This window comes from Mobula hypostoma, chromosome 4, assembly GCF_963921235.1.
Source record: "Mobula hypostoma chromosome 4, sMobHyp1.1, whole genome shotgun sequence".
NCBI lineage: Eukaryota > Metazoa > Chordata > Chondrichthyes > Myliobatiformes > Myliobatidae > Mobula > Mobula hypostoma.
This window is the reverse complement of record NC_086100.1, coordinates 115,067,178-115,081,753: the sequence shown is the minus strand read 5'-3', so window position 1 is coordinate 115,081,753 and position 14,576 is coordinate 115,067,178. Positions and strand designations below refer to the sequence as shown.

The window sequence follows — 14,576 nt, the reverse complement described above, 5'->3', positions numbered from 1 at the left end:
AGAACGTAACAGAATAATTGAAAAACCACACCCAAAAGGACGCACAAACAACCAATAAGCAAAAGACAACAAACTGTGGAAATACAATAGGAAAAAAAGAGAAATAATAATAATAATAAAAAATAAATAAGCAGTAAATATTGAAAACATGAGATGAGAGCTCTTGAACGTGAGGCCATAGTTTCAGTGATGGGCGAGTGAAGTTCAGCGAAGTTGAGTGAAGTTATTTCCTCTGGTTCAAGAGCCTGATGACTGAGGGGTAATAACTGTTACTGAACACGGTGGTGTGGGCCCTGAGGCTCCTGTACCCTCTTTCTGATGGCAGTAGCGAGAAGAGAGCATAGCTTGGGTGGTGGGGGTTGTTGATGATGGATGCTGCTTTATTGTGACAGCGGTCCGTGTAGATGTGCTTAATGGTGGGGAGTTTTTATCTGTGACAGACTGAGCCATATCCAGTACTTTCTGTAGGCTTTTCCATTCAAGGGCATTGGTGTTTCCATACCAGGCTATGGTGCTACTAGTCAATATACTCTCCACTACACATTACTAGAAGCTTGTCAAAGTTTTAGATGCCATGCCGAAGTTTTGCAAACCTCTAAGAAAGTGGAGGGACTGCCTTGCTTTCTTTGTAATTATACTTCCATGCTGGGCCCAGGACACAACCTCTGAAATGATAATATTGAGGAATTTAAAGTTGTTGACTTTCTCCACCTCTGATCCCCCAATGAGGACTGGCTCATGGACCTCCGGTTTCCTTCTCCTGAACTCAATAATCAGCTTAGTCTTGCTGACATTGAGTGAGAGGTTGTTGTTGTGGCACCACTCAGTCAGGTTTTCAATCTCCCTCCTATATGCTGATTGGCTCCACGTTCAATTCAGCCATTGGCAGTCATCACCAAACTTGAATATGGCATTGGAGTTATGCCTAGTCACACAGTCATATGTATAAAATGAGTAGGGTAGGGGGCTAAGCACACAACATTGAGGTGTATCTGTACTGATAGTGATTGTGGAGATGTTGTTGCCAATCCAAACTATCTGAGGTCTGCGAGTGAGGAAACCAAAGATCCAATTGCAAAAGGAAATATTGAGGCCAAGGTTTTGAGCTTATTGATTAGTTTTAAGGGAATGATGGTATTGAATGCCAAACTGTACCAATGAAGAAGATCCTGATGTATGTACCTTCATTGTCCAGGTGTTCCAGGATTGAGTGAAGAGCCAATGAAATGGCATCTGCTGTTGACCTGTTATACTGATGAGAGCAGATCCAAGTCACTTCTCAGGCAGGATTTGATATGTTTCATTATCAACTTCTCAAAGCACGTTATCACCATGGATGTACATGATTCTGTATGATAGTCTCTTGGGAAAGTCACCATGTTTTTTTTCGGCACCAGTACAATTGAAGCTGATTGAAGCTCATACTGCCGAACTGAAAGGTTAAAAATATTGGTGAACACTCCAGCCAGTTAATCAGCACGGGTCTTTAGTATTTGGCCAGGTACCCCATCTTGGCCGGCTGCTTTCAGTGAACCCCTTGAAGGATGCTCTCACTCAGCCTTAGAAGCTGAAATCACAGGTTCATTGGAGGTGTGGGAGCTCGTGAAGGTTCCTCCATGTTTTGATGGTCTAAGTGAGCATAGAAGGTATTGAGTGCATCTGGGAGTGAAGCCTTGTTGAAACTTACAATATTTTGGTTGGTTTCACTTTGTAAGAGGTAATAGCATTCAAAATCTATCACAGCTGTCGAGCATCCTTCAGTGATTCATGTTTGGTCTAGAATTGCCTCTGATCACGTGAGATTGTTTTCCAGAGATCAGACCTGGATCTTTTGTATCTTTCTTGTTTGCCAGACCTGAATGCTACTGATCTGGTCCTCAACAGATTGTGGATCTCCTGGTTCATCCAGGGTTTCTGATCGGGGAAGAACCTGAGTGATCCTATGGGAACACAATCGTCTATGACTGTTTTTATAAATTCTGTGATGACCCTAGTGTATTCATTCAGATCCCCTGATGAATCCTTAAACATGGCCCAGTCCATACACTTGAAGCAATCCTGTAGTCACTCCTCCGTCTCCCATGACCCCCCCTTTGTTGTCCTTATGTCTCTGGAGCCTTGCTCTTTAGCTTCTGCCTGTATGCAGGTAGGAGAAAGACAGGCAAGTGATCAGATTTCCTGAGATATGGTCCAAGCATGGAACAGTAGGCATTTCTTATCATAGTATAGCAGTGGTCGAGTGTGTTGGGAACCCTGGTGTGGGTTATTTGTAATGATAATTGGGCAGAGACTCCTTCATACAAGCCTGATTGAAGTCCCCAACTACAATTTGAAATGCATCAGGATGGGATGTTTCTTGTTTGGTGATGACAGCTTTCAATATATCGAAGGCCTGATTAACGTTGGTGTTTGGTGATATGTAAGCTGTGGTCAGGACCACAGAGGAGAAATCTCTTGGTAGTTAGAGCAGTTGGCATGTTATTGTTAGTTGTTCCAGGTCAGGGGAACAAGAACAAGTACAGCTTCAACCATACTTGAAATAATATTTCCACATTTCAACTGATTCTTGAAAATAAATATCTTTAAAGTCAACATTGCAAAATTTAGGTCAGTAATGTAGTACTCAAATGATGCCATAATTAAGTGTCCAAAGAAAGCATTGGTCATTACTGTAAAATAGTCAAGATCTGAAATCAAAATGCAGTTCAAGAATCTTTATTGGTATTCAATTATCGATGCCCATTATCATTCTTAAATGTGCATATCATTTTCCTCTAAGATTTCAAAGTGTGGCATTTGCAAGCCACCTGTATGGCTTTAAAACCTGTTTTTTTTAAAATCAAATTTACTTTCTTTGCAAACAGTGAAAGTGAAATTAATAACTGTTTATTCAGTGATGCTCCAATTATTGGAGGAACTGTAAACAATGGCTAGAAAAATAATTTTAAAATGAGTTGATCTACCATGTGCAATGTATCCCAATGTGAGCTGTTCTTTTAAAATAACAGTGATACAATATCTCTGATGCATTTTTTTATCTTGAGTTCAAACTACCAGGGGCATAGTCAGCATTTCTTACACATTTTAAATGATCACTGTGTGCTCTAATGGTACACGCACAGGGTTACAAAGCAAGTTTTTTTTTGGTTCTATGTTTATAGTTGGTAAACTGTAGTTTCAGTATAATCTCAGGGAAACTTTCTCTTCCAGGTGTATGATCGACTGGACAGAAACTGCTGTGGATTCCGGCCCAGAAAGGAGGATACCTGTGCTCAAAATGGCTTGAAAATGAAATGTGGCAATCAAGACAACATCAACTTGTTTCACATATTGTACAGAGACCGTGATCCGCGGCATTTGGTCTTCATAGACAATAAAGGCTATTTTGACAGAAATGAGGATAACCTAAATTTTAAAGTACTAGAAGGAATAACCGAGTAAGTATCTTATTCAGGGTGATGATTTACTGTGTTGAAGCCAAATAGATACACCATAGTGATCATGCTATGGGTAACACAGGTAGTAGAGACAGATTATGTTTCATGATAAACTCATCACAGTATATAGACTGGTTGTTTTCTCTTAGTCCTGCTTTCCAAACCCAGATCATCTTGTGGCCAAATATCATCCATTTTATCCTCTGAGGGAGTTTATCGTTGTCATCCTGTTAGCAGTGTACATTCCAACATCATGTAGGCACTGGAGGAGCTGAGCAGCCACAGAACAGCGCACCCTGGTGGCTTCTTGATCATTGCGGGGGATTTCAACCAGACCAGACTGGGGCGGCACAGCAGCATAGTGTTTAGCACAACGTTTTACAGTACCAGTGACCCGGGTTCAATTCCCACCGCTGTCTGTAAGGAGTTTGTCTGTTCTCTCCATAAATGAGTGGGTTTCCTCCAAGTTCTCCGGTTTCCTCCCACAGTCCAAAGACGTATTGGCTGGTAGGTTAATTAGTCATTGTAAATTGTCCTGTGATTAGGGTCGTGTTAAATCGGGGGTTGCTGGACAGTGCGGCTCGAAGGGCTGGAAGGGCCTGTTCCGCACTGTATCTCTATAAATAAATAGATATTTGACCAACTTCACCATTTCTAATATTTCTAACATTTCCTAATTCAGTTGTGAGGTCCTTCACCTCTGTTTTTCTCTCTCCAGACCTGCTAACTACTCCCAGCATTTACAGATTTTATATCAGATTTCCAGCATCTGCAGCAATTTTTGTATTTTTTCTGACCAAAGTATTTTATATCAATTAATCCCATTTAGCTGAAGCAGCCTCTGCCTTGTGGAGGAACTGCAGAACAATCTCACATTTCTACTCTCACACTTTACTGTTGTTTCACTTTGTTTGGCAAATCACCCACAATTAATTGAAAAATGTTCACTGGATATTATGCGAAGTTTGGCACTCCAGGAACAGACCTCTGGGATCGTGGGTATTAACATCAGAATTCCTGTGTGGAGGCGACCATGTGGGACCGGTGGTCAGCATGAGTTGCTGGACAAGAGCCTTACCAGCTTCAGTGAGGAAACTCTGTGTTGCCTTTCTGCTCTGTGTAGACATTTATAAGTTAGGAACTGAAGATAGTGAAAATCTAAATGTTCTGCTGAAAATACTGGGGAAGTTGAGTAGTTACGAAGTATCTGTGGAGCAAGAAGCAGAATCAATATTACAGGTCAATGAAAGTTGAGAAGATAAAGAATGCTTTACGTTGCGGGGGTGTGGGTGGAGAGAACACAGGTAGGTGGGGACAAAGATTATTCAGGTGATACAATTGTTTTCAGTACCATCTGGGAAATCAATGCTGAATCTGAAGAACAGGGAGATGAATAAAGGCAGGAGGCAAAGAAACAATCATGCTGGAACTAGGAGAGGCAGAACAAAGCAGGTGCTGGAAAGCTGAAATAACAGTTAATGCAGGAAATACTCAGCAAATCTGGCTGCACCTGTGGAGATAGAAATACCCAGTTAATGTTTTGGCTGAATGATGCGGGAATTGTAATTCACGACTCGCGCTGTCCTTCAGGTCAAAGCAGCAGTTCAATTGCACTTATTACAGTTTAATGTATTGCATTGGATGCTCATCATGAGATTCCTATTTAAGAGAATCCAGATTTGGGTTGGATGATTGCTTTCTAGTCGCTTGCCATTGTAGTTCTCAATTCCCTTCTCATTCCCATCTCTCTATTTTCGGCCCCCTGCTCTGTGCCAATGAAGTCTAATGTAAACTCAAGGCAGCAACTCCACATCTCCTCCTGGCAACACTTCAGCTTTTGGCAGTCTATATTTAATTCAATATTTCAAACAACTAGCCTTTTTTGTGTATCTTGAAACTGCAAATTTTTGACACAAGGCCACCCACCTGTGAGTTAACTCAGTTTTTCCATCTTCACAGGGACACCTGATTTGCTGTGCACTTCCAGCACTATAGTATTTCTTTATTTTTGAGATTTCCAGCATCTTCTGTGTTTTGCACCTCAAAGTTTCAGTATGCTAATTTTCTTTCTGCCTCTCCTTCGTCTCCCTCTTTTTCCACTCCTCTAGATTAACTAGTCAGCACCAAAAGTAATTGTATTACTTGAACAAACTTGGTCTCTACCCTTTGTTCTCTACACCCCTTCTCCTTCTCTCTGCAAATATCTTTCTTTTCTTATTATTGCGGTTCTGAAGAAGGTGTGTAGTGGTTATTGCAACACTTTGCAGTACAGGCGACCCGGGTACAATTTCCGCTGCTGCCGGTACGTCCTCCCCGTGTAATGCATGGGTTTTCCCATGGGTGCTCCGGTTTCCTCCCACAGTCCAAAGAAGTACCGGTTGGTAGGTTAATTGGTCATTGTACTTGTCCCGCGATTAAGCCAGGGTTAAATCGGTGGTCACTGGGCAGTGTGGCTCAAAGAGCTGGAAGGGCCCAATCTGTGCTGTGTCTCGATAAATAAATAAATAAATACTGTTTTCTCTCCACACGGCTGCTGCCTGACCTGCTGAGTATGCCCAGCATTTTCTATTTTTATTACAAAGAAGAGTGAGATTGGTTAGAGTGGGTATGCACAGCAAAGATCTCATGAATCAGGTTGGCAAAAACAGGGTAACAGGTATTGGCTACCTTTAAGGTTCAGGAAGGAGATAAGTGGTACATGGCAGCAGCCTGCTATCCATTCAGGGTCAGGAGAGAAAGTCCTGATCCCTCTTGGCTCCATATTCTTGGCTTACCCTAGTTACAGTGGTACACAAGTGCTGGAGTCCTGTATGGGAAAGCGATCTGACAGCATATAGACACTAGGTTTGTACTAACAATGAGCCCAGTCTCTATTTTTGCTAGACTTTTGGGATAATTACTGAGTACCCTCGCTGGTATGGTGTGAGGCATGCAGCCAGTGTTGTGCAGTACTCTTCACGTTGGATAGTCAGCTTTGTTTATTTGCCTGAAAACAGTATTTCAGTCTCTGGGCCTTAAGTATCAGCGGTATGCTGATGTGACATGCCAACAAGTGCACTCAATATCCAAAACTATCCCAGTCATGAAAGACATTCCAATTAATGCTAGAAAATATTTTTACTCAGAATACTCTTCTTCCCTCCCATCCTTTCCTCTTGACACTCAAACAGCTTGGTATTCAAATTGTTTTAATGCTTTCATCTCTGTTTGGAGAAGTCTTCGTGCATCCTTCTGGAAATTTCACAAAACAAACGAGGAAGTTTCAGTATTATGTTCATCAAAGAGAACTTTAATTATACACTCATAAATAGCTGAAGTACTGTATATATTGAATGTGTATACAGTACTTTATATCCTTAAGAACTATAACTTATGATATGCTGATTGCTGCTAATTATAGGGCATTAATTGCTTTTTTCATAAAAGATGTTAATTCAGTAGTTCCACCTTGTTACTTGCTTCACCAAAGAGCAATACAGAATGCCTAGCGATGCTTGCAGTAACCTTGCAAGTCTTTTCCCATAACTTAAAGCAATCTGATGTTTTGAAATTTGAGACTAGAAAGGTATTGGAGTAGCATCAGCTTTTTATTAAACAATAGATTTCAAATACATACATCATTGGGACACAGTATGTAAGCACAAAAGTATTTATAAGTGGAGTATAACATGATCAAATGATCAAAAATATGAATAAGTATAATGTGATATAAGCTTTGGTTCTTCAAAATGTTTAACATTTGAATGCCAGACCATTTTGATTTAAAATAGAACTCTATCTTCAGTACTTCTTAATTTTGAATAAATATATGGCAAATTGTGCAAGGTGCCTTTTACCAAGAGTGAAGCATAGTTGAGTCTTACTGATGTATTGGATCGACCAAGCATTAAGGTTCAAAAGTTCAAACTAAGTTTATTATCCAAGTACATATATGTCACTATATACAACCCTGAGATTCTTTTTCTTGTGGGCATTCTCAATAAAATAGTAACCATAACACAATCAATGAAAAACTGCCCAACTCGGGCATTCACCCAGAAAGCAGAAGACAGCAAGCTGTGCAAACACACAAATAAATAAATAATAATAATAATAAATAAATAAACAAAAAACAGCAAGAACATGAGATGAAGAGTCCTTGAAAGTGAGTCTATTAGTTGTGGGAACATTTCAACGATGGGGCAAGTAAAGTTGAGTGAAATTATCCCCTCTGGTTCAAGAGCTTGATGGTAGGGGGGTAATAACTGTTCATGAACCTGGTGATGCGTGTCCTGAGGCTCCTGTACCTTCTTCCTGATGGCTGCAGTGAGAAGAGAGCATGACCTAGGTGGTGGGGATCCCTGATGATGGATCCTGCTTTTCTGCGACAGTGTTTCACATAGATGTGGTCAATGGTGGGGACAATGTTACCCGTGATGGACTGACCCATATCCACTACTTTTTGTAGGATTTTCTGTTCAAAGGAATTGGTGTTTCCATACTAGGCTGTGAGACAGCCTGTCAATATACTCTCCATGAGACATCTATAGAAGTTTGTCAATGTTTTAGATGTCTTAGCATATTACCTATGTTCAAAATTAACAGGTCTGCATTCTGATGTAACTAATGGAGGGAAGCATTGATAAGATGCCCTGTCTAGCAGTAGTTTATAATTCCACTTTGGACTAATGATTGCTGTGACATATTTATATTTACATAGTATCTTGATCCTTAGTCAGTTTCCAGGTAAAATCACTTTCCAGAAGACCTGTAAGGCAACCAGTGACAAGGTCTTCATAGTCTGCCTATCACATGATAATTACCTAATGTGAAGATTCAATAACCCAAAATGTGTGACCTCAAGAGGCTTGGAGAGTAGATTTTGGAAAGTTATGGGGATATGGTATTGATGTGGATAGAGAATTGGTTGGCAGACAGGAAGCAAAGAGTGGGAATAAATGGGACCTTTTCAGAATGGCAGGCAGTGACTAGTGGGGTACCTCAAGGCTCAGTGCTGGGACCCCAGTTGTTTACAATTTATATTAATGACTTAGATGAGGGGATTAAATGCGGCATCTCCAAGTTTGCGGATGACATGAAGCTGGGCGGCAGTGTTAGCTGTGAGGAGGATGCTAAGAGGATGCAGGGTGAATGGGCAAATTCATGGCAGATGCAATTTAATGTGGATAAATGTGAGGTTATCCACTTTGGTGGCAAAAACAGGAAAGCAGATTATTATCTGAATGGTGGCCGATTAGGAAAAGGGGAGGTGTAACGAGACCTGGGTGTCATTATACACCAGTCATTGAAAGTGGGCATGCAGGTACAGCAGGCGGTGAAAAAGGCGAATGGTATGCTGGCATTCATAGCAAGAGGATTCGAGTACAGGAGCAGGGAGGTACTACTGCAGTTGTACAAGGCCTTGGTGAGACCACACCTGGAGTATTGTGTGCAGTTTTGGTCCCCTAATCTGAGGAAAGACATTCTTGCCACAGAGGGAGTACAAAGAAGGTTCACCAGATTGATTCCTGGGATGGCAGGACGTTCATATGATGAAGTACTGGATCGACTAGGCTTATACTCTCTGGAATTTAGAAGATTGAGGGGGGATCTTATTGAAATGTATAAAATCCTAAAGGGATTGGGCAGGCTAGATGCAGGAAGATTGTTCCCGATGTTGGGGAAGTCCAGAACAAGGGGTCACAGTTTAAGTATAAAGGGGAAGCCTTTTAGGACCGAGATGAGGAAATCTTCTTCACACAGAGAGTGGTGAATCTGTGGAATTCTCTGCCACAGGAAACAGTTGAGGCCAGTTCATTGGCTATATTTAAGAGGGAGTTGGATATGGTCCTTGTGCCTAAAGGGATCGGGGGTATGGAGGGAAGGCAGGTACAGGGTTCTGAGTTGGATGATCAGCCATGATCATACTGAATGGCGGTGCAGACTCGAAGGGCCGAATGGCCTATTCCTGCACCTATTTTCTATGTTTTTATGTTTCTATTTCCTCGTTCCCAGTTAAGTATGTCATTACTGAGTATTACGCTTCAGAGACAGTCTGGTAATTTTGAAAACAAAAGGGGTGAGAAGCAAACTAATGAGATAACAAACAGCAGGAGGAACAGGGACTTTATGCAAGGGAAAATCTCAGAGTGGGTTGGTGAATGAAAGCAAGACAGAGAGAATCAGCATGGACCATTAATCAAGTGATGGCATTGAAGGAGGAATAATTTTATTGACAGATTTACTGACCAGGGGCAGCATCTCATCATAAAATAGTTTATGAGATTAAAGCAGGAGGGTGAATCCCATTCTGGAAATATCAATTGGATTGCAGAGAGTAGTTTATAGTTAATGGAATACTGTAGTTAAGTTAATAGTGGAGGGAAATAGTTAATGGCACAGATGCGGGTTCTTGGTCCAAATTCAACATCTTAAAATTGTCTTAAGCCCTTAATACTGCACGTAGGAGAAAGAATATATTCAGTCTATTTCATCTGTGCCAAGTTGTGTTTTCATCTGGGGAAGAAATATTGCAAAATGGAATGTGTTTATGTCCATGTTCAAAATAAAATATTCCAATGAGACTGGGAAATCTGCAGATTGTCTGAAAAGCTGTGATGATTAACCAGCGTGCAAGTAGCCCAGATGGGGTTATGATGTACGTATATAAATTTCCACAATAGTTAGGACAAATGCTTTATACCATTAGAATATGAAATCCCCTTAAAATGCTAAATTTCAGAAGGAGAATTCAGTTGCAGACTCACAATTCCCAGGGAAACACAGTAGATTCTGAACATTATCAGATCTGAAACCCAGAGTGTTTTCAGATCCCAAATTCCTGCCCTCACCAATTTTCATTATTGAAAAGATCAAACAAAGAAGTAAATTCACTTTACTCTTATTTCCACTATTTTGAGAATTACAGGAAAACCCAAAATAATTAATTTTTGTTTGCCATGCTAAGGAAAGGAGGCATTTGTGTGGCATGTCTTACCTTGCAAAGTGTAAGGTTGTTAGTTTTGGAATGTAGTCACTGTTGTAATGTCAGAAATGCACTTAGCAGGCTCCCACAAGAAACATCATAATAATGATCAGATAATCTGCTGGTGGAGGGATAAGTGTTGACCAGTATACATAGAACTTCTGTGCCTTCCTGGAATTGTCCCACAGGATATATTGGGCAACCAAGGCATGTAGGTACTGTGCAGCAACATGTACCGGAGGAACACAATATTTACTGTGTTCTTACTGAAAGAAAAGTAATGTTCAAAAAGTCTTGTGGCTTGTTTTTGCTCTTATTTCTTGCATTAAAATGGAAAATATTTTGAACCTGAACCAAACACCAGCTTGCACAATTTAATCACAAACAACAGAAAATCTGCAGATGCTGGAAATCCAAAGCAACACACAAAATACTGGAGGAACTCAGCAGTCCAGGCAGCATCTATGGAAAAGAGTAAACAGTTGACGCTTCAGGCTGAGACCCTTCATCAGGGCTGGAAAGGAAGGGGTGAAATCAGAGTAGGAAGGTGGGGAGGGGGAGGGGAGGGAGAAATACAAAGTGGTCATCCCAAAATGTCGACAATTTACTCTTTTTGATAGATGCTGCCTGGCCTACTGAGTTCCTCCAGCACTTTGTGTGTGTTGCACAATTTAATGCCCACTTCAAAAGAGCTGGGAGTTTCTATTACTCAGAAGCAAACAACAGTATTCCAGTAAATTAGTAAATGTTTCCGTTATTACACTGACGACACAGATCTTATTTTCAGATCTGTAGAATAGAGCTATTCACTAAAATGTAAGTGAGACAAACACAATTGGATGTGAGCAGCAGAGATTGTAATAATTTGGATGGGAGGATACTGAAGCTACCGTGATTAGATGTGGCAAGCTTGGAGCGGCACGGTAGCATACTGGCTGACATGACATTTTACAGAACCAGTGATCCAGGGTTAATTCCCACTGCTGTCTGTAAGGAGCTTGTATGTTCTCCCCGTGACTGCGTGGGTTTCCTCTGGGTGCTCCGGTTTCCTCCCACAGTCCAAAGATGTACCTGTTCATAGGCTAATTGGTCATTGTAAATTGGCCATTGATTAGGCTAGGGTTAAGTCAGTGGTGTCTGCGCAGCGCGGTTTGAAGGGCTGGAAGGGCCTATTCTGTACTGTATCTTGATAAATAAATAGGTAAGTAAATCAATCAATCAATCAATGGAATTTGGGAGGTAGCTGGCTCATCCTGTAATTCAAAATATGATATGGTTTGCTTCCATATAATGCACTTAGGAAGGAGGTTATGAGCAGCATTAAGATTCCTTTTTTTTTATTTCTGTAGATTTCCAGAGTCTGCTATCTCCATCTTGAGGAATGGACTTCTTCGAGCGAGGCTTCTTCAGTCTTTATTCCTGGACAAGCTGTACTGGGAGAGCCAGGGTGGTCGCAGAGGAATAGAGAAGCTGATTGATGTGATTGAAAGGAGGGCAACAATCTTTCTTACTTACATTAATGCACATGGGTTCAAGGTGCTTCCAATGAATGAATAATTGTTTACACTATGGATTACTATCTTGTGAAGCTTCATCTATTGACAAAGGAGGTTCATTCCTTGGGCTTTATTCCTGATGCGAACTTTCTGTGCTAAATTCATCACATATAAACACTGTTGTCGATGTACTGCTAGTTCATAAAAGGTAAAGTAAATAATTAAAATTCAGCATTGATATGAGTAACAAAAGTAAAATTTACCAGTTAAATTACTTAAGAGTAATTCTGGGTTGAGCCCTTTTTGTACTAATTCCTTCACAATGCCGACGAATCAAAATTTATTGAAATTTGATGAGATTTTATAAAGACATTTTTCCCTGTCTGAGAACATGCAAACTTTTATATTAAGCAAGGATAATTTTAAGTACAAGGAAACTTTTACATACCTACATATATCTTGTAATTCACAAAGAGACAGACTACTGTACTCCACTGTTGCTTGTGAATGCTTCAGTAAAGTTTTTTTTAAAAACCTATTTTCTGTAATTTAAAATGAAGTAAATCATGTATTGGAGCAAACTTTTATTAAAATCAGTTGGGTTTGTCCAAAATGTTACATACATTTATTTATTTAACAATCAGATTGTTCCAAGATTATGAGATCTGAAAAGACTTCAGAAAGCACAAGATATTCCTCATTGTTGGTTAACAATGGACTGGTCTAAGTGACCACTGCCGCTCCTCCGTCATCCCTGCTAATGTTCCCCACCAATCAAGTTTGCCCAACTCCTCTCTCATGGCCCTGTAGTTCCCTTTACTCCACGGTAATAGTGATACATCCAATTTTACCTTCTCTCTCTCTCTCAAACTGCAGGATGAATTCTATCATATTATGATCCCTACCTCCTAAAGGTTTCTTTACTTTAAGATCCTTAACCAAATATGGTTCATTACACAGGGCCCAATCAAAATTTGCCTCTTCCCTAAAGAGCTCAACCATACCCTGCTCAAAAAAGCCAACTTGTTGGCATTCTACAAATTTCCTTCTCTTGGGATCCAGCACCAACCTGATTTTCCAGTCTACCTGCATATTGAAATCCCCCATGACTATTGCAAAATTGCCATTTTTACATGCTTTTTCTATCTCCCATTGTAATTTGTACCCCATATTTTGGCTACCCTTTTGAGGCTTGTATCTAACTCTCATCAGGGTCTTTTTACCCTTGCAGATTCTCTATTTTACCCACAAGGATTCTACATCTTCTGATCTAATATCACATCTGTTCTTCCTAAGGATTTGATTTCATTGTTTTTACCAACAAGACCACCCCATCTCCACTACCCATTTGCCTATCCTTTCAATGGGATATATATCCTTGAATATTTAGCTCCCAGCTGTGAACTTCTTCCCCCATGAATCTCTGATGCCGAAAACATCATACCTGACAATTTCTAAATCCACCACAAGATCATCTACCTTATTTCATATACTATGTGCATCCAAATAGGAAACCTTCAGTACAATATTCATCATTGTTTTCAAGTAAAATTCTTTTCCTTTTCTAAACCTTTTTTCTTTATTTATTGTGGAGAATTTAATAACCTCTCTTGCACTTTTCTTCCCTTTTGTTATATCCTCACTTTTCCGAACTATTGAACACAGCCCTCAATTATTTAGTTTAAGGTGTTATCCACAGACGTAGTAACGTTGTCGGTTTTCACAAATAAAATGAAGTGAGGCGTTCCATGTTTAAGAAAATAAGCGTTACATCTTTTATTGAACTCCAACACCTAAACACAATCTGTGTTCAGTTGGGTATTCTAGTAGACTCACCATTCTCACAGCCATAGAATTACTAAGCAATGCTACCACATAGAAATATTTTGTGTTGGCAGCAGAGAGTTCTCAAAGCACGGATTGAACTTTGACTAGTATGAACCAAGCGATGGTATTTTGCTCCCAAAGCTCCAGCAGTTTGAAAGTTACTGCATTGGCCCACACCTTCTAAACCTTGGAATCGTCCTCGAGCATTGGGGTCACCAATGTAGGTTTTCATAAATAAAACAAAGTGAGACATTACATGTTTAAGAAAAAGCACGACATCTTTTATGGAACTGCAAAACCTGAAGACAAAAACACACAAAAAGCCCTTTACATAATCATGTCAGACCAGTCTCTTAAAATGAAACTCCAACTCAATGTTGGTGAATTATGTACTTTTCCACCAATTACGTTACCCTATAACGTGATTACCATGACCCTGGTCCCAGCATAGTTCAAATGGAGCCCATCTCATCGGAATAGCTCCCTCCTTCCCCAAAACTGATGCCAATGTCCCACAAATTCAAATCCATTTCTCTCACACCAATTGAGCCACGCATTTAGCTCTCTGATCCTATTAAACCGCAACCAATATTCACATAACACCCCGATTATTGCCTTTTTGCTTCAGTATTTTAACTTAGCCCTGAGCTGCCCAAATTCCCTCAGCAGAACCTTTCCTTGTTCTTCCTCGTTGTTGGTATCATGTGGACCACAACAACTGGATCTTTCCCCTCACACTCCAAGCTCCTCTGCAGATCGGATGAGATGTTCCCGGGTACCAGGCAGGCAGCACAGCCTTCAGGACTCTCAATCATAGAAACATAGAAACATAGAAAATAGGTGCAGGAGTAG

At 40.4% G+C, this 14,576-nt stretch overlaps 1 protein-coding gene across 1 annotated transcript in view; it reads left to right on the top strand.

Annotated features, from left to right (window-relative positions):
- Nucleotides 1–12,489, top strand: part of gask1b (golgi associated kinase 1B) — a 37,492-nt gene extending 25,003 nt beyond the window's left edge. The window contains exons 3-4 of the mRNA XM_063046402.1: nt 3,211–3,437; nt 11,751–12,489. Of these exons, the coding sequence (XP_062902472.1) occupies nt 3,211–3,437; nt 11,751–11,958 (435 nt within the window). The 3' untranslated portion in view covers nt 11,959–12,489. The remainder of the gene's footprint in view (nt 1–3,210; nt 3,438–11,750) is intronic.
- Nucleotides 12,490–14,576: the final 2,087 nt, after the last annotated feature.